We start from the raw sequence: 25670 nt of genomic DNA, 5'->3' as shown, positions 1-25670 counted from the left end.
GACCATCTGTTCACCATTACCCAGGTCATCGAGAAGAAAAGGGCGGTCAGCCAGGAGCTGCACTTGGTGTTTGTGGATCTTCAGAAAGCTTATGACAGCGTGCCGTTAGTGAAACTTTGGGAAGCCTTGGAAAAAAGGGGTTTTAGCAAAGGACTTGTGGGGGCAATTAAATCATTTTATAACGGGACTATAGCAAGAATTAAATGTCGTGGAGAGTTGTCCGGAGGTTTCTTCGTCACAAAAGGGCTAAAACAAGGCTGTTGTTTGTCACCAACACTATTTAAGGTATACCTAGAGCACGTGTTAGAGGAATGGAAAAAGAAGGTTGCAGGAATGGGCGTTCCACTCCTTGATGGGCAGACCCTTTATACTCTATGCTTTGCCGATGACCAGATCGTTGTAGCTCAAGATGAGGAAGATGCAGATTACATGACGCGGAAGTTGGTCGAAGAATATCGGAAATGGGGCATGGACGTTAGTGTGTCCAAGACAGAGAAGCTGGTCGTGGGAGCAGCGCATCAACGGCAAAGCATAGAGCTTGAGGATGGACGGCGCATCGAAGAGTGTGATGAGTACAAGTATCTCGGTGTCTGGCTTGATCAGGATGGAAGGATGGATAGAGCAATTAAGGACAGGATCATCCAGGGCAGGAGAGCCATCGCGATGCTGAACGGGGTGCTCTGGGATCAGAGCATCTCAAAGGCAAACAAGCACCGGATATATGACGCCATCGTTAAAAGTATCGTGCTCTATGGTAGTGAAGTGTGGCCTTTGACGAAAAGAACGCAAGAAATGTTGAGGGCAACTGAAATGGATTTTTGGCGGCGATCTGCCGGCATTTCGAGACGGGACCGTGTCCGCAATGAGAGAATTCGCCAGGTGATGAAGGTTGAGAAAGATATCGTGCACGACGTCATGTCCAGGCAGTTATGCTGGTATGGACATGTGCAAAGAATGTCGGAGGAGAGGTTGCCCAAACAAGTTTTGGATTGGGTACCACCTGGGAAGAGGCGGCGGGGACGTCCCGTAAAGGGTTGGCGGCAGGGCGTTGACGAAGAGATGTTGCGTTGTCAGTTGCCCGATAACCTCTGGGAAGACAGGCATATGTGGCGTTTGGGTGTCGTAGAACGCCAGAGTAAAGACTATCGGTCAATCAATTCCCGCTTTGCGATAAATTAGTATTGTGACCCTCGTCACACTTTAATGACACACGAAGACAAGAATAGAAGAACACACAAAACTGATCCAGATACAGGGTTATTCAAAAGTCACGCACCACTGGCCATAAGGGGGGTGGCCATTTGAAAATTTTGAGTTGCCCCCCCCCCCCCCCCCCGAGGGGATCAAAAACTGGAAAGTACCCAAAACAGTTTCCCCCTCGATATGAGGAAAACCGTTTGAAGCCGCAAATCGATATCATAATTAGAAGTAAAGTTATGGCCAGTCTTGATATAAAAATCTTGAATCTTCAAATCTTGATATACTAAATAAGTAATAAAATGAAATTAAAGGAATTAATTTTATTAGGGTAGATAAGATAAAAATCTAATCCACTCATGTTTACCACAAATTAAAATCAATCAAAAATGAAAAGGGAATATACCCATTTTAACCATTAATCCCAGAGTCAAGATAAAACTACATATATAGCCTATATTAAATATATAAAATAAGATAAATGTAAGTATAACTAAAGAAATAACTAAAGAAAAATTTTGTTGCTTCCCTGGTTCTGTATCCTTTTCCTGAACTTTATCCGTGACTTTTGAATAACCCTGCGTTTCTCGCAATAGAAACATTTGAAAAGCTTACATTGAGCTGGTTGAGGTTGAAGTCGGAGCGGTGCGTGATGGTGCAGCTGGACTGGGAGAGCCCGGACTCGTTGTTGAACGTCCGCCGGAACTTGATGAGGTTCCGGGTGATCATGACGTTCATGACGACGATGCACACGAGCGGGATGATGAGCGTGACGAGGGAGTCGATGATGTTGATGATGTGCATCGTCTCGCGGTAGTCCTCGAACATGCCGCACTCGCGCACCCCCTTGGTCGCCTCGACGATCCCGGCCGTGAAGAAGGTGTAGCAGTTGACCCCGAGGGCGAAGAGCGTGATGCACGTCACGATCGTCTTGGCCCGGGCCACCGTGCACATCGTCGGCCGGTGCAGCGGGTACTGCACCGCGATGAACCGCTCCACCGTGAACGCCACGATGAGCCACACCGAGAGGAACCCGCACACCGAGCTCAGGTACACCAGCGCCTGGCACCACCCCTCCCGGTGGAACAGCTCCACCCCCAGGTACTCGTTGCTCCAGACCAGGAGGATCGAGAAGAGGAAGCCGAAGTCCGCGACGGCCAGTGCGGCCAGGTAGTAGCTCGAGCTCCGCATCTTCAGGTGCGTGTTGAGGAACACGATGCACGACAGGAAGTTACCCACGAGGCCCATGAAGATGATGACCGGCAGGTAGTACGAGTAGGTGAACTCGAGGAAGACGAAGAGCGTCGGGTAGCCGAAGCAGGTCTCCGGGCGGCTGGCGTCCGACTCGGCTTGGTTGTAGGCCGGCTCCAGGCCTTCGCGGTTCATGAGGATGACCCATTCCGTCCCGGCCTTGCTGCCGTTCTGGTCGCGGAAGGCCGCCGATAGGTTCGAGAAGGCCACTACGTGACTCGCGTCGATGTCCTCTTGGCTCATGTCGCCCGCTACGAACGCGATGACCCACCCTTGGCTTCCGGCTCTTTGAATCTTTTCCGGTTCATCCTTCGCAGTCCCTTCAGCAGCTCGGCAGTCTTATCGATAGAGCGAAACAATCTGCTGATTGCAACCGATAGTTCGTCGTTTCAGTAGTATCCATCCTGGTGATATAAGCCGAGATTCCCGAATGAAAATTAACCTCCCCGCTTTGAATTTTGCAAAAAATAAACAACCCGTAATATTTTAATAGATCTCTCGATTATGAACGTAGAACTCCGGCGGAAAAATCTGCTGATCGCGACCGGCAGTTCGCCGTTTCAATAGTATCCATCCTGGTGAAATAAGCGTAGATCTCCTTATGAAAATTAACCTCCCCGCTTTAAATTTTGCAATGAATAAACAAGCCGTAATATTTCAACCAATCTCTCGATTCTTATCATAAAACTCTACTCTTCACGACCGACTTCATTTCCAGTTTATTTCATCTCAGGTTCTAGCGCTGAGGTTGCGGTCCGTAACAGTACTTCACTTCCGTTGCACTTCATGAGGGACTAGAAATGTCACCGGATGATTTAATCGGGAGGTAAGACGTGAGCAAACGGGCAGAACTGGAGTGGGTGGACACTCCACTCATAAGTATTACTGAATTGAACTGAATTTACTGAATTTACTGAATTTACTGATTGTTTATACTGAAATAAAACGGTCAGGTTGTGGGCTTCCGATTTCCGATGACGCGTAGAACGCCGGCATGACGCTTCACGTCCACGAAACTGAAACAGAAAAAAAGCGAGGAACATGAGGTTACAGAATTTGTTGGATCTACAGATTTACCGATAAAAGCAGGCCCGCTGATTTAAAGGCGGATGCCTCAATTACCGCTGCTAGGTCGATTTATTCTTCGAAGTAAGCTCACATTAGCAGCGAAATTCGTGAGAAAATGGGGTAAGTGTTTTCCGTAAGTTGACTAAACTGACGGAAAAGTTGGTTGTGGGTAGAGTACCTGTATAGGGAGAGTACCGACTGATCTGAAACTCCGAAAGTCCATCAGGCCTTCACCGATGCCTCCGCGAATAAAGTTAGGGCCCAAAAGGGCAGCCAACCTATGAATTTCAAGTATCCAGAGCGATTTACTGATACTATTATTGTTACGAACCGTCCTTTATTAAGCACGTGTTTGACTCAGTTTTTGGATAAATTTACTCAATTTCGCGGAGGAACGCTCATTTCTGTACATTCTTGGCCATCTTGGTTAGAATTGGAATCTGCAGACTGGCAGTGAAATTTTGTGCGTTAGAAGTTGGTTAGAAGGGTGGCTGCACTTTTGGGCCCTAAGCTTTTCTCCCTATACAGGTACTCTAGTTGTGGACAGATGGAGCCTAAAAAAATGAAATTCAGGAATAAAAATTGTTATGGTGGCTTTCTTAACAGAATTGCTGCGGTACAAGGTAAGAAACTCTCTTATTTCCTTCTGTTCCTCAAACATGGTCATAAGTTTGATTGTTTCAGGGTTTTTATGTACGTTTTTCCTAACTGAAATCGCGTATGCTTAAAGACCAACTTTAGATCGGTAATGTTCATTGCTAGTAAAGTATTAAGTATTTGTTATAAGTATTAATGTTGGTGAAATGAGTAAGCCCGAAATGTCCCGTTCAGTTAACGTTAATATTGGCGTGTACCCCGATTTCAAGTGCTACTTCTGTCATGTATCAATGGCCCTGATCATTATTCTCACATGAATATTTATCAAAATTATGTATTCTTACGTTAAAGCAATAGTGGTACTCCCATAAACTGAGCCTTGCACAATGAATGCATTTTGATTTTGAACATGAGCCCTGATACACCGGTAAACTGGTCAGGCGGCATGCTCAGAATAGATAAATACGATCCGCACTAATCCCAATTTATTCCTCACAATCTTGGAGAGTGATTTTCTGTCAAAAGCAAACGAATCAACGGTGCGGTGCCACTGATAACACTGTGTTCTGTCAACAACAACACTGCACATACACGCTCTGCCGGGCCGGGCACCAAATCCCCGCTGTCTTTTTCATTATTTTCCCCCTTTATTTCCTTATTCAATCATCATGCTTTTAACTTCGTTCGATGTCTGGTGGAACCCCTCACCGTGTCTGCGTTTACAAGAAATATCGGAGTTCCTCCGTGCATGATTTACGGGTGCCTCGCGGAAGGATGCTACAGATAAATGTTTCAAAATAAATCTCGGTTTTTTTGTCTACGCAGCCGTCAGTATGATACAGGGTTATTCAAAAGTTACGCACCACTGACCATAACTTTAGTTCTAATTATGATATCGATTTGCGGTTTGCGGCGTCCTTCCTCATATCAAGGGGGAAACTTTTTGAGGTACTTTTCAGTTCTTCACCCCCCCAGGGGGAGGGGGGGCGGGGGCAACTCAAAAATTTCAAATGGCAACCCCCATCATGTGATACATCGTTAGAAAGAGCATGAAAAAAGAAAATTTTTGGCGCAAACCGGAAGTCGATCTGACCCCCCTGTCAAAAGTTAGGGGGGTCCAAAGGTTATTTAGGGGGTCCGTACCTTCATTTTTTAGAGTAGCTTCGGCGGCTCTTGGACATACCGTTTCTCTTTTCAAAGAGTCCTCGAATACTCCAAGTCTGATACCGAAGTCTTCATATTGCCCCCGGGCCACCACAGCTCCCCCGTAGGGGGGGATGGGACTGTTACAATGAAACATTGCATTAAAATGCGAAAAGTCACAGAAGAGCTTCAAACTTAGTATCAAATCCGAGTGGACCTTCTTGCCAATGTTAACGCAAACGCAGCCTGCGACTTTAACGTGAGTTTTCAAAACTCTTAGCCCCCTGCCCCCCCCCCTCATTTTTGGTTGCAGAGCGGGTAAAAACCGGGAAATTCACTACAAATAATGCCCGAAACTAATGTCCAACTTGAGGAGGACCCTTGAAACGTTGCGATCAGTCGGAGCATTGAAATACAAGGACTGCCACCCCCTTAAAGTACGGAAACATCCAAAACACCCCCGCTGCCCCCCTCATTTTTCGTTGCGGAGCGGGTAAAAACCGGGAAAATCGCCAGAAATGATGCCCCGGTTCTTACCAGCTCTGCAACGAAAAAAGAGGGGGGCAGCGGGGGTTTTATGGGTGTTTCCGTCCTTAAAGTGGGCGGCAGTTCCTGTGTTGCAGTTCTCCGACTGAGCGCAACGTTTCAAGGGTTCTCGTCAAGTTCTACAGTGGTTTCGGGCATCATTTCTGGCGATTTTCCCGGTTTTTACCCGCTCCGCAACGAAAAATGAGGGGGGCAGCTGGGGTGTTTTGGATGTTTCCGTACTTTAAGGGGGTGGCAGTCCTTGTATTTCAATGCTCCGACTGATCGCAACTTTTCAAGGGTCCTCCTCAAGTTGGACATTAGTTTCGGGCATTATTTGTAGTGAATTTCCCGGTTTTTACCCGCTCTGCAACCAAAAATGAGGGGGGGGGCAGGGGGCTAAGAGTTTTGAAAACTCACTTTAAAGTCGCAGGCACGTTTGCGTTAACATTGGCAAGAAGTTCCACTCGGATTTGATGCTAAGTTTGAAGCTCTTCTGTGACATTTCGCATTTTAATGCAATGTTTCATTGTAACAGGCCCATCCCCCCCTACGGGGGGGCTGTGGTGGCCCGGGGGCAATATGAAGACTTCGGTATCAGACTTGGAGTATTCGAGGACTCTTTGAAAAGAGAAACGGTATGTCCAAGAGCCGCCGAAGCTACTCTAAAAAATGAAGGTACGGACCCCCTAAATAACCTTTGGACCCCCCTAACTTTTGACAGGGGGGTCAGATCGACTTCCGGTTTGCGCCAAAAATTTTCTTTTTTCATGCTCTTTCTAACGATGTATCACATGATGGGGGTTGCCATTTGAAATTTTTGAGTTGCCCCCCGCCCCCCCTCCCCCTGGGGGGTGTGAAGAACTGAAAAGTACCTCAAAAAGTTTCTCCCTCGATATGAGGAAGGACGCCACAAACCGCAAATCGATATCATAATTAGAACTAAAGTTATGGCCAGTGGTGCGTAACTTTTGAATAACCCTGTATAACATCAAATAAAGAATACGCTCCTTGAACCCGATTAGTTTTGTTTGTTAAGAACACTAAAATACGTGAGTTTATTATTTCGTCGATTGTTGCAGTTTTAAATAAGACGGTGTGTTTAAATTATTTTCTTTTTTATTTTATTACACTGGAAAAAACAACATTGGATCTGGAGTCCAGACTCTTAAAAACATCAACAAGAAAAATACTCTTGATTCAATCGGATTTAAGCTTAAATCAAGAACCAAGCCTCTTAATTTGAGCGGATTTCCTTTAAATTCAAGCAAACATCTGATTGAATCAAGAGTATTTTTCCTTGTGAATGTTTTGAAGAGTCTGGACTCTTTACTCAATGTGTCGTTTAGCGGCTCTGGTGCTTGCACTAGAGCTGCTATTCCGGACGGTCCCAGCTGGGGAGTATCAACGGACCATGTTACATTGGAGAGACCGCGTGTTGGTTGATGGGAATCGGCGCCATTTTCTGCTGTTTAGGGGGGACTGATTTTATTTTAATTGATATCTTTTTCCTGTGAGCGAATGCTATGTTGTGTAGTGTATTTTTGGAATCATGGTGATACTGTCAATAATTCAAAACGGGTCTGTGCTTTAATCTCGCACTGGAAAAAATGTACTTTACGTTTAAAATTTGAAAATTCAAATCTATAAGTTTTCGCGCTTTTTTCGAAGAATGCCGTGGTTGGAGCTTCCTAGTCATACTACTCGACATCAGCTGATAGCAAACAAAGGTTACCAAGGAAACCGTAAACGCGTAACAACTACCTACCGTCGCCAGAGCCGCTTTCCGACGCGAATGCGTTGGAGCTTCCTGCTTGTTTTCCCAGTCCATCTCTCATTTTCTTAAATTAAAGAGTTTAAACACATAAGATTCAAACATTTATAATAACAAAATAATTAAAGTATCAACATCCTAACGAGCCAGTTCCCGGAACTCTGATAAAGCTAATTCCGGGAGGAAAGGCACATTGAAGTAGCATAAATATGCGTGTGCTCTACGCAACGAACATTTGATGGCGATAATTTCGTAGAATAATTACAATCTCTGAAGGCCCTCAGGAATTTTCAACAGACGGAATTGCACGCCCTGCACAAAGTTCAATCCCTACGGTATAAAAGTAAAGCTTGATTTCGCCGAAACAACCTCTCTGATATCGCGATCGGAATATGAGTCACTCGAGGCATGACTTCGTAGCCGTGGAAAATTCGCGACTGCTGAACTGAGCTGAAATTAAGCCCCAGTCTCCGTCCCTCAAGGCGGCAAGGAGTCGAGTTCAGCCGTCAAGAGACATGGCTCGAGCACTCTATTGATGAGCGCTGGCTCCGAAGGGTAATCGATACAACTTAAAGCTAAGCAGATAGAAAACAAGGGGAGAGCTTTTAAATACAGTACATTAAATAAATTAGACGACGAAAAAATAAGGAGCCCACGCATTTTCTTTCAACGGCGGGGTCATAACACGGGAGCGTCTGGGAGAGTCCCACTGGTGCCACGTTTTTCAAGCTAGAGAAATGCTTCGTACATGCACTGGAAAAAAAGAAATGAAAAACACATTCGATCTAGAGTCCAGACTCTTGAAAACATTGACAAGAATAAAGACTCTTGATTCAAGCAAATTTAAGCTTAAATCAACGGGAAATCCGCTCAAATTAAGAGTCTTGGTTCTTAATTTAGGCTTAAATCTGATCGAATCAAGAGTATTTTTTCTTGTCGATGTTTTTAAGAGTCTGGACTCTAGATCCAAGGTGTTTTTTTTTCCAGCGTAGTTCTGATTTTTTAAGGGTAGTCCGCAAGTAATGAAGTTTTCCGGATTTAATATGAATAATATTCCGGATATATAATTATAATTCCGGAAGAATGTCCGGGTTTGTCTGCATTTTCTCGTCATTTTCGTCGCAATTCGAGCGAGCAATTCAAATTTTTGAAATATTTCAAATTACGTCAAATGAAGGTACCGACAAAGTACTGAATTATTCTGTTGAGGAGGTACTGAATAGAAAGAATAAAGACTCTTGATTCAAGCAAATTTAAGCTTAAATCAACAGGAAATTAGCTCTAATTAAGAGGCTTGGTTCTTGATTTAAGCTTAAATCTGATTGAATCATGAGTATTTTTTCTTGTCAATGTTTTCAAGAGTCTGGACAGTAGAGCCAATGCGTTTTGTTTTCCAGTGTGCGCAAATTGTGTTGGGTGATAAAGATGGGAGCATAGTAACGGTTAACGCCTCGTGTTTAAAATTTGAAACTGCGCCAGTTGGAAGTGATTGATATCGATGGCTAACGAACAATATCGCCTATCAGGGAACTGACGATTTTGCAGAACGAAGAGGAAACTTCGCAGATTTTGTAATTTAAAGGTTAGATTGGCATTTTTAGCGTTACGACATTACAGCGGCATTCAAGCAGTCCCCCACAGAATTGGACAAATGTTACAGAATTCATTGATGGCCATGTATGCAATAAATTGCAGCTGTTATTCGCCTTAAGATTGTTCTTTCAAGGGAGATATTTGCTTCACATTACTACAGAGAGAAAACTCACTGTAGGAATACAATAACATGTCTAAGAAATCATAATTTCAGTGCACCGACTGCTATAAACACAATTATGATTAATTTTTTACATCTTATTTTCTCCATGAAGAGTCAGACATTCTGAATTTTGTCGTTTAAAGGTATTTAAGCGCAATCGTTTGTTAACTAACAGCCGTTTTATGGTAGACTTTTACGAAGTTTCAGACTTATGAGAGCGGAAAGCAATGATTTCTAGCATCAAATTTGCAGTCTCGGGAAGGTAAAAATTATAAAATGTCCTCTTACCGGGCGACACCCCCCCCCCCCCCTCCGGCGTTGGCATCTCAGGCGTCATACACATTAAACTGTACACTAGATGAAAAGAAAATGACCGTCTTTGCTTAGATGATTACGCGGGATCGGACGAGAAATGAAATGTTAGCGTCCGGAAAACGCAAGCGAAGTCTCAAATACCCTACATTCTGCACAAGCGGAGAGTCAATCTGACACCGAGCAGACGTCATTAACTTCCTCCATTGTCACGAATCTGAGAAGCCGCAGTGTTTTCTTAATTATTTCTCAACGAAGCTCCCTCAAAGCTAGTCTAAGTTTCTTAATAATGAGGTTTGGAGCATAAAATTACCCCGTTTGCTCCGGTTATTATTCTTCGTGTTAGAGCGGGGCTGGATGTATGGATATTGCGCCGGTTTAAGGGGGCGTTCCCTCCCTGCGGGAATCGTGCGGCTTCGATGCGGGTTTATCTATCCTCGCTTTTCCTCGACTTTAAGCTCCAGTGGCGTGGCGTGCTCTGCGATGTATCGATAGATCTGTCATTCAAACCTATGGGAAAGGATCGATAGGTAGGGTGTTCGCAGCGAACACCTTAATAATCGATTCTTTACCACAGCTTCAAATGGAAAAATATCGAGAATGGATCATTCACGCCACGCCACTGTTAAGCTCACCCGAGACAGCTGCAGATAAATAGAAAGGGATTCGACTTTCCCTTTCCATGAATTTACTTCTCGATCCGTCTTGTTAACACACAGCTAAACACTTACTTGATTTTAATGAATCCTTATTTCGGGCTGAGTCGAAAAATATGTTCACAGGCTTCGAAATCTTGGCGTAAGACCGTATCTCAATTACCACGTGAGCTCTGATCTCCGTATAACTATATGCTTTCCGAGGCTTATGAGGAAATAGAAAAACGCCCTCACGCCAGAAGGGCGACGACATGTCAAGTTGTTCATTCCGGCAAATGAACGCTTTCGAACGAACCGAGCTTTTCAAGGGAAATTTGATTTCCTAGTAAACGAGTGTACAATGGAAAATAAAACACGGTCTCCTCTTTCATGCTGAGTACAAATAATGAAAGGTAAACCGACAACATGGCTAGTGTGCTATGTACTCATTCTGGCAGGTTAGTCTTCAGGACCAACTGAACTGTGATAATTAGATACTCGGCGTATTCATAATCAACTTTCATTCCTTCGGCGCATGAGAGAAGATACACACATCGATAGGAGTTTGCAAGGAAAAATTATACCGAAATTATATTTCCTCGGAAATTCGGCTTCAAAACAGCGGCTTTTTGAGTAACCGCGTATATTCTCCGTTCCCGGAGTGATAAAAATTTCGCCTCAGGACTACGATTTTTTGGGTAACAGCGTAAATTCTCCGCTTCCGGAGTGATGGTTATGCGAAATGGACCACTACATAAGGTGCGAATGTAAGCATTCTGATCCATGTTTCTAAACCGGAGTTTCACGTAGAGCACGATTCAAAAACCAGAGTTTCACGTAGAGCACGATTCTTGCATTGAGAATTACTAAAATTAGCTCCTGACTAACGCACTAACGCTTTTAATTAGCACAGGTTAGAGAAATGTGAATAGCCGCGGTCACATGAAGCGCAATACACTGAGAAAAAACTATGGTTTATAAACCTATTAGAGGTAAATATGGAACACCTATAATAGTCGTAAATAAACTAATGATTCTCGGTCTGTGAACCATACTAAGGTCTCTGTACCTAATTAAGGTACCCCGTACCATAACTAAGGTATATGTGCTATTATTATATGTAGAGGTACTACTATTAGTGGTGTTCCATATTTACCTCTAATAGGTTTATAAGCCATAGTTTTTTCTCAGTGTACTCTACGTGAATCAAATCGCGCCTTACAACGATTTTGGCAGGCTTCTCAATCGAGCATTGTTCCTCACTCACCCTTTATTGTTCAAAATGTAAACAATTTGCTACAGTCGAGCCAAATCGTCAAGATACAGGTTGCCATATTTTCGCATCGCAGCGACTGGCAAGGTAACGATTAGTGTGCGATTCAACTCACGTAGACCAGAAGGTTTGAATCGGTGGCGAAGCGTGAATAATCGAAACTCGATGTTTTCCCATTTGAAGCTATGGTAAAGCGTCGATTAGTAAGGTGTTAGTTGCAAACACCCTACCCGTCGACCCTTTTTTATAGATTTAATCGGGAGATCAATCGATATATCGCAAAGCACGCCACGCCCTTGCTTTGAATTCAGGCGTTAAAAAACATTAGATATCTTAATCAGGAGTTAATTTCAGTAATTTTCGTTGCAAGAATCGTGTTTCACGTTTTTGGGTTAGGAAACAAGTAGAGTACCTATGTAGTAAGAGTATTGACAGATCGCTTTATGGACGGCGTAGGGCCCAAAAGTGCAGCCTTCTAACCGACTTCTAACACAAAAAATTTCACTGCCAGAGTCTGCAGATTCCAGTTCTCAGCAAGATGACCAAGGATGTAAATAAATGAGGGTTCTTCCGCAAAAATGAGTAAATTTTTAGAAAAACTGAGTCAAATGCGTGTTTGACAACGACGGTTCCTAACAATTGTATTCGTAAATCGCTCTGGATAATTAAAATTCATAGGTTGGCTGCATTTCTGGGCCATAAATTTATTCGCGGAGGCATCGGTGAAGGCCCGATGGATTTTCGGAGTTTCACATCCGTCTGTACTCTTGCTATGGAGGTACTCTGGGAAACAAGTATCAGAATGCTTAACTTGGTACATTGTCACGTGGTCCATTACGAGATTTTGGGTGACCCCGTATAATCTCCCTTCCCGGTTACGCGACGCTTTAAGTGCACTCATGGCTGAGTCGTAACACTGTGCGCTGGTGTAAGGGCATGAGTGTGAATCATTTTAACAAGATCCGACTCGGACTGTTGACAAGCTTTCGTTAACATCGCGTCGTGGAAGCGCTTCGGGACGGGGCGATAATTTCGCGGGGAGCAAACGTGGCTACGAGTCGAGCCCACGCTTTCGGCGAGGAGTCAAATTTCACGGGAGCTTTTCAATAGTTTCCGGCTCGGATTGAGGAAGAGCAAACTTTACAGTTGCCGGGGTTACTCAGACCGTCCAGTTCCGCTCGGAGGGGTGGGGGTGACGAAACGGAGGCTCCTCTTCCTACACGAGAAAAAACTTCCGGTGGATCTTGCAAGGGGTCTCAGAATGAGTCATCGAACTATGAGAGGCAGGCACCAGGTCCAGGGTGTCCACTAAAACACGTTACTTTTACAGTACATTCCCAAGAAATTCAGTACTTTCGCAGTACTTCCAATTGACGAAATTCGAAAAATTTCAAAAATTTAAGTTTCTCGCTCAAATTGCGATCGAGACGACGAAAAAATGACAAATTCCGGACTTTTTAACGGAATTTCCGCACTTTTACAATACTTCCGGAATCCGGATCGCCCTAAAAAAATCAGTACTATTTTCGGACTTTTCGGAAATTCCGAACTTGTAGAATTTCACACAGAACACACACAGACACAGAAGTCACATTACCGAACTGAGGTCCATGAGAAGAATTCAGCTCTGCCGTGCGATGGAAGAACGCCGTATGAACATTCGGCGGTTGCCAAGTTTCCCTTAATAAAGCATGTATTTTCGACTAAATACGGGCATATCTTTCCTTGAAGTTGTTAGATAAATTGGATTACATTGCATGAAAAATCGTCTGAAAATATTGGGAAAAAATAGTATCAACTTTCCCAGTAAATTCGGTTATTATCGAAAGAAACTTGGCACCGACTAAGAGTTCTTACGGCGTTCTTCCTTAGCTAGTGAAGGATGATGGATCAACGTCTCAACGATGAAAGTTTTTCTGCCAAACGGACAGGCTGCGAATCTTCCATCGATTAAATTTCTCGCGGGGAGAAAACAAAATGTTCAGACATTAAAATGCTGACAAGCTCTTTCGAAGTGCTGGGATAAAATACGGTTAGGTTCAAAACTCTTTCACTCCAGAGGCGAGGCGCGAATATCCATTAATCGATATTTCCCCATTTGAATAATATGGTTAAGAATCGATTATTAAGGTGTTCGTTGCGAACACCCGGTCTGTCGACCCTCTCACATTAGTTTAAATGGCAGATCAATCGATATATCGCAAAGCACGCCACGCTACTGCTTTAATTTTGAAATTAAATTAGATAGAGCTCGAGTGAATTCGATTAAGGGACGCAAATTGTCGGTAATGGAGTTAAAAAGTCACAGTAAATTTTGCCGACCTCTGATTCTTGCTCATATTGATCTTTTAAGCTACAGTAACGATACTGTCAGAGAGGGATTTTAATCGAAAAAACCGAATCGGAGAAAAGATGAGGAGGGCTTTCTCTGTTCTGCGGGCTGATTATTGAAATTGGTAGACAAAGCGATGAAGAAGGAAGACAAAAAGGAAATGGAGGGATTCTTCTGGTAAAAGTGCGTGGTTACAATGGACAAAGGAGGTAATTAATAGACTAACTAATAGCAACCCATGCAAGACCCTATAGTTAGTCCATCATTTCCTCCCTTAGTCTATGAGAACCACCCAATTTACCGATAGGGTCGCTCCATACGCCTTATATTTTCTTTGTCTATAGCTTTGTCTATCAATTTCAACAATTAGCCCGCTGACGATTTTCTCTTGAACATCATGTTATCGATGACAGTGATATCAATTACTGCAGGTATACCTCATTTATACGCTTAGTTTCCTTTACACCAAGTGCATTCTTGAAAAACTTGTGCGGCAATTGGCTACCTCATTTTATATTTTGTTAACATTGCTACGTATAGTTGCTTTAGGTTTTCGTGGAAGCTTCTTGCATATTACTTGATAAAACTGAAATAGGACAAAAATTCGAACAGCTGCTAGTAATTTAATCGGCATACTTAGTACTTCCCGATATGTAAGTGCGATCACATTTCCCTTTAGAAATATTCGGGACCAATTTATTGCCAGTGCATTCGCGAATCGAAATTGATCGTGCTCTTGACAGCACCACATCTGAGTCTCCTTGCTGTGAAATGGCCATTTTTCCTTGGAAAATAAATTGAAGAGGGGTATGGAACCTCTGTCGTTTGGTGTTTGATGGTCTATCCCTCATGTCACATAATGATTCGGGGAGGGAGGAGGGGAATCTCAGAAATTAAAATGTCTCTTCTCCTGAAGAAATCATTTAATTGGACGCGGTCGAGTTTAAGTAGACCAGTTGATGCACTTAAATGAGGATCTAGTTTCACCAAACATTAAATCCAACCTTCCGAGTACGGATCTCTGATATTCTCTCCTCGCCTTGTTTGATTAAATTGGTGTTTCTTTTCGGTCAGATTCGCATTACGGAGAGATTCCGTACATCGAGAACACCGGGAGAAAGAACCGATACCGAGAAATAAGAATGGAAAGTTGCAGAAGCTACAGCGTCATTATAGATACCAATTTGCTACGAAAAAGCCAAACATACTGAAAGATATGATGACAACTCTTACTGAAATTTGATAGAAGCTCGTGACGAGGTTCAACATCATAATACAGTGCAGTGGCGTGGCGTGCTTCGATATATATCGTTATTTCCTCGTTTGAAGCTATGGTAAAGAATCGATTATCAGGGTGTTCGCTGCGAACACCCTGATAATCGATCTTTTTTCATAGGTTTGAATGGCGTATCGATCGATATATCGCAAAGCACGCCACGCCACTGATACAGTGAACACTTGCCACGATTGAAATGTGACATTAGGGTCCATATTCCATGACGCTGGGAGCGTTATTTGCCGTCTTGTCTCCTAGCCCTGACACGAGGGACGGCTCTTGGTGGATTTTAGACGCAATTTATTTGCACATTTCTCCACTTTCAATCTGCAGAAAAAATAGGTATCAATAAGACAGCCAAAAGGAGCAAATAGCACACAAATCGCATCTTCATATCCCAAGCTTCTTCAACTCACATTCAGGTTTCAAATCATCTCTGAGCTTGAACTTAAATTAGCCTTTTAAAATCTGCGTACTTTAGCTGCTTATACAGCTTATTATTCTGCTTATTAACATTATTGTGTATCTGCTTTGGAAAACTGACTTTGTTCTAACTCTGTAATTAAGACTTGCCTCTTGCTTTGTTGGCTTTGCTTGTTTCGGTTTTCCGGAGCATTTAATGCTTCAATGGACAAAGCACGTGTCAAAATTTATTCTTAGCCCCAAGGAAATTTTCAAACGGTAATATTACATTTCTTCGATTAAATAAAATTCGTGACTTGGCTGTTAGCACAAGTAAAGAGATCAAATGAAAATGCATAAGAAAGGAAACCAGATGGCAAATACAGGTAGCTTTACCTGCGAATGACTAAGCTGATTAAAAACACACTGGAAAAAACACATTGGATCAAGTCCGACTCTTAAAACATCGACAAGAAAAAGTACTCTTGATTCAATCAGAATAGAGCTTACATCGAGAACCAAGCTTCTTAATTTAAGCGGATTTCGTTTTGATTCAAGCAAAAATCCGATTGAATCAAGAGTATTTTTTTTTGTCGATGGACTAGGGCTGCTATTCCGGACGGTCCCAGCTGGGGAGTATCAATGCAGCATGTTACATTGTAGAGACCGCGCGTTGGTTGATGGGAATCGGCGCCATTTTCGGCTATGTTCCTTGTCATGACTTTATTTTATTGCATACTGTTTTATTGTTAGTCAATGCTATGTTGTGTATTGTATTTTTGGAATCATGGTGATACAGTCAACAATTCAAAACTTGTTTGTGCTTTTATCTCGTGATGGAAAAAATGTACTTTACGTTCAAAATTTGAAAATTTGAATTTTAAAGTTTTCGCGGTTAAGGAAGCTTTAACCACTGGGTTGGAGCTTCCTAGTCATATTACTTGATATCAGCTGATAGCAAACAAAGGTTACCAGGGAAACCGTAAACGTCTAACAACTATCGTGGCCATTGGGGCGATTATTGAAATGATATCGACTGTATGTCGCCGCTTACGACAGGACATAGCCCTATCTTAACTGTGTAAATACAGGGTTATTCAAAAGTTACGCACCACTGGCCATAACTTTAGTTCTAATTATGATATCGATTTGCGGTTTGTGGCGTCCTTCCTCATATCGAGGGGGAAACTTTTTGAGGTACTTTTCAGTTCTTCGACCCCCCAGGGGGAGGGGGGGCGGGGAGCAACTCAAAAATTTCAAATGGCAACCCCCATCATGTGATACATCGTTAGAAAGAGCATAAAAAAAGAAAATTTTTGGCGCAAACCGGAAGTCGATCTGACCCCCCTGTCAAAAGTTAGGGGGGTCCAAAGGTTATTTAGGGGGTCCGTACCTTCATTTTTTAGAGTAGCTTCGGCGGCTCTTGGACATACCGTTTCTCTTTTCAAAGAGTCCTCGAATACTCCAAGTCTGATACCGAAGTCTTCATATTGCCCCCGGGCCACCAAAGCCCCCCCGTAGGGGGGGATGGGCCTGTTACAATGAAACATTGCATTAAAATGCGAAAAGTCACAGAAGAGCTTCAAACTTAGCATCAAATCCGAGTGGAACTTCTTGCCGATGTTAACGCAAACGCAGCCTGCGACTTTAAAGTGAGTTTTCAAAACTCTTAGCCCCCTGCCCCCCTCATTTTTGGTTGCAGAGCGGGTAAAAACCGGGAAATTCACTACAAATAATGCCCAAAACTAATGTCCAACTTGAGGAGGACCCTTGAAACGTTGCGATCAGTCGGAGAATTGGAATACAAGGACTGCCACCCCCTTGAAGTACGGAAACATCCAAAACACCCCCGCTGCCCCCCTCATTTTTCGTTGCGGAGCGGGTAAAAACCGGGAAAATCGCCAGAAATGATGCCCGAAACCACTGTAGAACTTGACGAGAACCCTTGAAACGTTGCGCTCAGTCGGAGAACTGCAACACAGGAACTGCCGCCCACTTTAAGGACGGAAACATCCATAAAACCCCCGCTGCCCCCCTCATTTTTCGTTGCAGAGCTGGTAAAAACCGGGAAAATCGCCAGAAACGATGAACCGGTTCTTACCAGCTCTGCAACGAAAAAGAGGGGGGCAGCGGGGGTTTTATGGATGTTTCCGTCCTTAAAGTGGGCGGCAGTTCCTGTGTTGCAGTTCTCCGACTGAGCGCAACGTTTCAAGGGTTCTCGTCAAGTTCTACAGTGGTTTCGGGCATCATTTCTGGCGATTTTCCCGGTTTTCACCCGCTCCGCAACGAAAAATGAGGGGGGCAGCGGGGGTGTTTTGGATGTTTCCGTACTTTAAGGGGGTGGCAGTCCTTGTATTCCAATGCTCCGACTGATCGCAACGTTTCAAGGGTCCTCCTCAAGTTGGACATTAGTTTCGGGCATTATTTGTAGTGAATTTCCCGGTTTTTACCCGCTCTGCAACCAAAAATGAGGGGGGCAGGGGGCTAAGAGTTTTCAAAACTCACTTTAAAGTCGCAGGCTGCGTTTGCAAGAAGTTCCACTCGGATTTGATGCTAAGTTTGAAGCTCTTCTGTGACTTTTCGCATTTTAATGCAATGTTTCATTGTAACAGGCCCATCCCCCCCTACGGGGGGGCTGTGGTGGCCCGGGGGCAATATGAAGACTTCGGTATCAGACTTGGAGTATTCGAGGACTCTTTGAAAAGAGAAACGGTATGTCCAAGAGCCGCCGAAGCTACTCTAAAAAATGAAGGTACGGACCCCCTAAATAACCTTTGGACCCCCCTAACTTTTGACAGGGGGGTCAGATCGACTTCCGGTTTGCGCCAAAAATTTTCTTTTTTCATGCTCTTTCTAACGATGTATCACATGATGGGGGTTGCCATTTGAAATTTTTGAGTTGCTCCCCGCCCCCCCTCCCCCTGGGGGGGTGAAGAACTGAAAAGTACCTCAAAAAGTTTCCCCCTCGATATGAGGAAGGACGCCACAAACCGCAAATCGATATCATAATTAGAACTAAAGTTATGGCCAGTGGTGCGTAACTTTTGAATAACCCTGTATATCGCAATTCGATATTGTTTTGATTTTTAAAAGGAGCAATTCATTCATACAGTTCCGATTAGTTTTGGCGAACGGGCCCTTAACCTACGTCACTAGGCTCATGGGAATTTTTTTAACTTGTCCTGGACGGACTCGTCTGTAGCGCCTCGTTCTTCGTTGTGTGTGTGATTTCGTGAAGAAGTTTCTATGGCAATTTGCTTTTATTTGTGAGCTGTTTTTTCACGGGATTTTTGAATGTTCTGTACGAATAAATTCGGTGAGTACCTCATTTATCCCTCCTTCCAGTAAAATTATTTCAACTTTTCCTTCTCCCTCATTCTGGACCCACTCATGGGCTGATTATTTTCTCATTCTTGAAACTTTAGACTGGCAATTTCTATGCACAATCTATAGCTTATTAACCTATAGTTCAAGAGTTCCTCACTAGTGTCTTGCTCTTCTTTTTTATTTTTAAAGCCTCAATGTATTTATAGAATTTCAAAAATTTAGTTTTTGAGTTGACTTAAAAAATGTAGAAAATATAATGCTGTTTTAATTTTCATTTCAGGTAATGAGTCGACGCAGTCAAAGAATAATTCAGAGGTAAGAAATCTGCTTTTACTCAATATGTAAGTGTTAGTTGATATGCAAAATTGAGGAATGTTTTGGACATCTATACGTTTGATAAGACCATTTTAGGAGTTAATACTTTGAATACCTAATATTTAGTGGTGGCTTAATTTGTTAGTAACCAGAAGTTGTGTGGTCTTCTTGAACTGTAATTTGTTTTTCAATGTCCTGGGAAGTAACTGGATGATAATGTATCATTTTACTATCAGAAAATTTGTTTGCCAACTCTTAATGCGATGATAATAAGTAACAAGTTTGCAATGCTTTGCATTTATTATTTCAGTTCATGGCTATTGTTGTTTCACCTTATAACCAATTGTTTAATTTTCTTGTCATAATATGGCAACCAATAAAAAAATTTTAGCAGAAGCTTTATTAATCTACCTAAGAAACTCTCCATTTTTTGCTTGTTTCAGAGATGCAGCTATAACCAAATGCAGAAACATTCCTGGTTTTGATGAATCCACCCCGATGAATCAACCCCGACTTATCAACCAGAGATTTTTTAGGAAGCGGACCTCCAAAGAGCTTTCAAAATTAAAAGTATACAACAAGTGATAATGCCATGTATTCGCCATATCAAAGCCCAATACACATTTATACACCGGCTACGTAAATCTGCTAAGTTACAAAACATGAATCGACAGTTGTCGGATTGTACATCAATGACAAAATGTGTCTAGGCCCTCATTCTTGACTACAACTACTGCCCCCAGAGCCGCTCTCCGACGCCAATGCGTTGGAGCTTCCTGCTTGTTTCCAGTACATGGAACAGTCTTTGGCATCGATTGAAACACTTCCCTATCCCAGCAAAAGGGCAGCCAACCCTCTAACAGGAAAAACAGTAGAAAAATTCCGCTGTCAATTTTCAGATTCGGATATCAAACCAAAATAGCCAAGAATGTACATAAATGAGCGTCCTTCCACAAATTAAACAAAGATCCACGAAAATGCTACGAAGAGAATCTTGGAATTTCACGAAATTTTGGTAGCAGGCGTGGATTTCGCTGTTTTAGGAGTGTAACAATTTTAGCATTCTGTGAAATGGGTTTTGAAAGAAAACAGATGTATCTCTTCCACATGAATAAATTTCTTACACTTATAAAGCGAATTTTCTTCAAAAGTTCGGTACTACTTTTGTGCCCGAACCTTCGAGCTGCCATTCTATTCGAGTTCGGGACTTCCGATTCGGTAACTAACGAATCGCAACGGCGGAGTGTGATTTTGGTACCACCTCGGGATGTGGTTTTAAACAGGTTGGACCTATCGAAAACCAACGGATCCGATTAGTCACATCTGGTAAAAACGGTGTCCACAAGTGTTGGTGATTGATGAGACAAACGGGCCAGATTTTCCCAAAGAGGTTCGGAACTTAAAATAAAATTCGCTTATCTTCGTTTCGTTTCTCATCTGACCACCCTTATTCTGTGAATCCTGAAACCCAATTTAAACCCCATGTATATGTGTAATTGGAGACTTCTCACGCTTGTTTTGTAAACGAAGGAAACCCGTCCCACCATCCACCCTCGATTCTCTCCATGGATAGATTCTTCTTCACCCTGGCAAATGAGACTAGGGGTTCTACACGGATTCAATTTGTCTCACTCGAGTAGAAACCCGAATTTCGGGTGTTCGAACGTGTACTCGCGTCACCTGCACCGTCTTGGCTTGTTTGTTTCTGTTCTCAGAGCAAATAAAAATTCACAGATTGTAGTCCAGCTCCTCCATGTCTTGTTTGCTATTCGAAATCGAATTTCGTATTTTTACCTCCGAATTCTGCGGAGCATATAGGTGTTTCGAATGGGGTCTATAGTCGGAGGCAACGCACGTAATGAAATTGCCAGGACTAGATCACGTTTGGTGAAGACACTGTCAATTTGACCGGTTTATTTGGATGTGAGTTCGGTTGCTCACATCGCCCACTACTGGAGAGCAAGGACCAAAGTGATTCCTTTCCGGAAATAAACGATCATCTGATATGAAACAAATCGAAAAAAATTTTTTGGGGAAAAAAAATCTAATGTCGCTTTACGTACATACATGAAGCTGCTTTTATAGCGCAGCCTCGCGCTTGGCGACGCCCAATCCCCATTGCCCCCTATCCTCCCAGAGATCATTACGCTTTGTCGCTTTACATATTTTTCAAAAACAGAGACAATATAATAAAATGATAATGTCTTCAAATACACCCTTAAACGAAGAACCGGACATCGAACTGAAAGGGAAAAAAAATAATTGCGAGACAAGTCAGTCAAAGATACGAAAGATGTATTTGGGTCTCGTATTTTAACTTTTCTCTCCGATCAGAGCGACACCTCATAGGCAGCATGATGTGCCGGAACATTGCAAGTTTACTCATCGCGCCATGGCGCCTTCAATTTCGCAGATGCCGCACGGACATCCATCAAGCTCGAATAGTCGCATCTCTGCGCCGTCATCCACGCTAATGGTCCCGTTGCGACAGCTCGTATAAACCGGCCTCATAAATCCGCCGAAAGAGATAGACGGGTCAGTTTGAACCGGCTTCAGATTTCTGGGGATGCCCAAGAAACTTACTGCCATTCGATTTTTGGTATTGTTCTACCCATGTTACTAAATTTAATAAACTGCTTAGTTCATCAATTGGACTACATTTTGCAATTTGGACCTATAGATTCTAGCCCGGTTTAAAAACAACGTATGTGCCATTAGTTTCCCTATGCACATAAGTGTTTTTCCAGGACAGCCAGGATTTATAGTTCCAAATTGCAAAATACAGTCCAATTAGTTTCTTTAAATGCAGGGTAGGGGGAACAATGAAGTTTAGAAACAATTTGAAATATATCATTAACACTAATATGATAGTTAGTTAGTTAGTTAGTAGTGTATTTTGAGACATTCAGCGTCACAGGCTATTAACGTCTTTACAGAGAAAGTCGAAAAAGGGAGTAAACATATAAGAAAATTTAGATTTTTAAATTAAGAGAGGTGAAGAGTTCCAGACTTTTGTTAGTAATATTGGGTTCATCGCATGTAAGTGGGTTACTTGTTTGAAGTAACAATGATATATAGTCCCCATAAATTATGTACATAGATGCGGGCCATCCGATAATAGCTTGTCTTTATTTTAAGCTAAAATTATTAGGGTTAATACTAGAAATTGTAGTTCCCTACATGTACAATTAGTGAAAAAAAACAAACAAACTCGGTATTTCAATTTCATGTGTAATTCTTCTTTAAAGGACGTAATCGGGCCTCGTTTTTCAACTCCTTTCCCGCATCGGAGGACATGGACAGGCAAGGAACGGCGCACAGTGGATCGAGTCAATGGGACAGGTCGGACAAAATTTGGAAACGTTAAACGCTTTAAACTCCGTTTGTACAAATCTATGAGGTTTTAAAGTTGTTCTGTTGGTTTTCTCGTAAAATTTTCTTCTTGAAGCACCCCTGAAAATGTACAAGGTGCACTAGAAAAAGAAAAAAACACACGTTGGGTCTCGAGTCCAGACTCTTAAAAACATCGACAAGAAAAAATAATCTTGATTCGATCAGATTAAGCTTAAATCAAGAGCCAAGCCTCTTAATTTGAGCGGATTTCCTTTTGATTTAAGCTTAAATCTGATTGAATCAAGAGTCCTTTTTCTTGTCAATGTTTTCAAGAGTCTGGGCTCTAGATCCAATGTGTTTTTTTTTCCAGTGTGATGAATTATACATCAAAATTTGCAGTTTTGGTTAAAAATTTCACGTGCGATCTCACTGATTGTCTCAATCTACTGTTGGGTTTTCAGACCCAAAGGATAGTTTTATTTGTCATTTTTAGTGGATATATTTTCAGTTCATTCTTCCCGCTATTTCTACCGCGCTCCCCACCTTCTCCTCTCTCCCCGCGTTGTCACCCGCGCCGCCTTAGCTTTTCGCAGTGCGCGCGCCGACATCGGCGCAGCTTTTCTGCGCAACCATGCCTCGCGGTGGCCGGACCGCAGCCCGTGGACGAGTGGGCCAGCTCTCAACTTCCAGCCGGCGCAGCAGATCTCGTCTCTCCCGCGGTACGCTCGACGTCACCTCTGATTTAGGTATCTTTTCGCCACGACGTTTTTCCGTGGTATGATTTCCAATTTCCTCAGGAAGCACATACCTTGAGAAGACCCTAGGGAGCATTCCCCTGTTTGCCCCAGGACGGTTTTCCCTGGGAAGTTTATTTTCCTCTATGATTTTAGTTGTTATTACTCGTTATTTGCTCTCATGTCTTTATCATCGTTTCGGTATTTTCCTTTATTCTTCTCGTGGTGGGATGCCTAGGTACGCGGTACGCCTAGTTGCCTTGGGTTCTGTCCCCGAGATGATCGTCTTTCTTTCTTTTTAGTTATTTTTCTCGTTTTCTCCTTCTCTTTTTCACGGTCCTCCGAACCCTCTTTTTCACTCCGTCTACGGACGCGACATCTACCGTGCGGCGCTGCATTCGTTCGTTAGCGTATCGCACACCGTCCATTGGCTGACCGAGCCAAGGATGGCGAAGATGAGCGGTCGCCGTCATCGGCGTGTTAATCGAGGCAAGTAATGTGAATTTCGAGGCGGGGAGACGCGCGGGGCGGCAAAGGGCCCAAAAAGCGAATTACTTGAACGGGCGAGTAATCTAATCCGCAAATCTGACGGTGAATAATTGAACTCGCACCGGGCACACCTCGGTAATTGAAATATTGGCCGCGATGCCAGCTTTCATTCGTCATTGGTCGCGGGGAGGTCTCCCTCCCCCCTCCCCCCCTTCCCGCGGGGACTGGCAGACAATTAATTATATGTACAATGGTCGCGCGTTAGATAACCAACGCCCTCGCCGACGACGGTCACCCGCTTACGGCAAATATCATTTCGAATAATATCAACAAACGATTATTAATGATATCGATGGCTTGAGTTTTTATACGTGAAGCTAGAAAAGTTGCTGAAGCTTGATAGAACGGGATCGGCTTACAGTCACTTTAAAAAGCACAACGGAGCAAGTACGATTCATTGCTTTAATAAAACCCGATATTATCAAATATTTTTAAAGGTTAAGTTATGAATATTATAGTTTACTAATTGATCGATGTGAGTTTTATGTGTTATATGTTATATTAGTTTTAGTTTTTAGTTGAAAATCGATTTTACCGTGAAACGAATAGAAACCACGGAATGATCGGGAGACCTGATTATGGGGTTTTTAGACCCCGAAATCGACTTTTCAATTTAAAAAAGAGAAATTGCCGAGAGATTAGGAAAATGAGGTGAAAAAAAAAATGTTCCCGACGGGGATTATCAATACCCTCGCGACTGCGGCGAGACCTGATCATCACTTCACAGCCGGCATCCAAACTGATCGGTCGCCGACACCAGCTTTTCTGGAGTTTTCGAAGATTTTATCTTTTATTTTATTTTTCAGATAAATATCAGCTTAAAGCAGAAATACGACATACTGCACCGTATATCTAGAAACCTACGCGTACCTGGAGCCCCCCCCCCCCCCCATAGGCTTGGTAGCCGCAGATTGATGATCAATTCGCAGAATTTCAGATTCCGACTACATTTTACTTACACAGGTAGGTTAGGAATTTACGGCGGAGAGGCCTAACATTGGTATCAACTTAACATGTTTTCCACTAAGGCGCGGGAAATTCTAACGCGTTCATGTGGCGTCGTTCATGAGGCATTCCTCCTCGACGCAGCTAAAATTTACATTCCTAATGGATAGTCAAGTGTATATGTTTGTCATTCACTCGTTATTGTAAAAGAACACAGCTTTCTCAGTAGTATTCTGACACTGCCGAATCATCTAAGGCTCACTCTGAATCTCAAGCGACGAGCTTGAGCGACAGCGACCAAGATTTCAAAGAATCATATTGAGCGATACTTAAGGTTGACAGTTTTTTCGTTATGGGAAATAATGACAAATGATATCAAGATTTGAATGACGAAAACTTCAGAAAAAGAAGAATATGATGTGATAGACTCAATAATTGTTCTCAATCTTGTTCAACTTGTTAACTATTTCTTGTTTAACTTTTTCTTTTCGCACTCATGTTAGCATTTTCCTTTCTTTTTCTTTTGTAATGTTATCTAGTCTAAGTTATGATTATTTTATGTTACTTATCCATTGGTTATTGGGTTCCAGACCCACATATTAGATATTGGATTTTCTTTATGTGTTAATAAGATATGTTTTGGGGCCCCTGTGGCCCTGTATATCTTTGTATAAGTTGTTTTGAAATAAATGAATAAATTAATAATTCAGAACTTGGTAGCCCTTTCGAGAGACAGAAGCGAAAGGGGCCAAGACTGTGCCAAGCTACACGAGGCGTTGGCACTCATAACTAAACCCAGTAGCCAGTACTGCTGAACACCAGCCATGAATGTCTTCAAATCGTCCCTGTTTTGTTCAACCCCTCAAAATAGTGCGAAAGCCAAGGAAGATTTGAAGGACCGAATCGTATGAAATCCTTAATTCTCC

At 42.8% G+C, this 25670-nt stretch overlaps 1 protein-coding gene across 4 annotated transcripts in view; it reads right to left on the bottom strand.

The window, feature by feature from the left end:
* CNMaR (G-protein coupled receptor) overlaps positions 1-25670 on the bottom strand; it is a 262428-nt gene that overhangs the window by 92311 nt on the left and 144447 nt on the right. For all 4 annotated transcript variants that reach the window (XM_019045463.2, XM_019045464.2, XM_019045465.2 and 1 more), the window contains one exon: positions 1813-3464. In XM_019045463.2, the coding sequence (XP_018901008.1) occupies positions 1813-2691 (879 nt within the window). In that variant the 5' untranslated portion in view covers positions 2692-3464. The remainder of the gene's footprint in view (positions 1-1812; positions 3465-25670) is intronic.

This window comes from Bemisia tabaci, chromosome 3 (genome assembly GCF_918797505.1).
Source record: "Bemisia tabaci chromosome 3, PGI_BMITA_v3".
NCBI lineage: Eukaryota > Metazoa > Arthropoda > Insecta > Hemiptera > Aleyrodidae > Bemisia > Bemisia tabaci.
The sequence above is the reverse complement of the archived record's forward strand: the minus strand, read 5'-3'. Positions and strand labels throughout refer to the sequence as shown.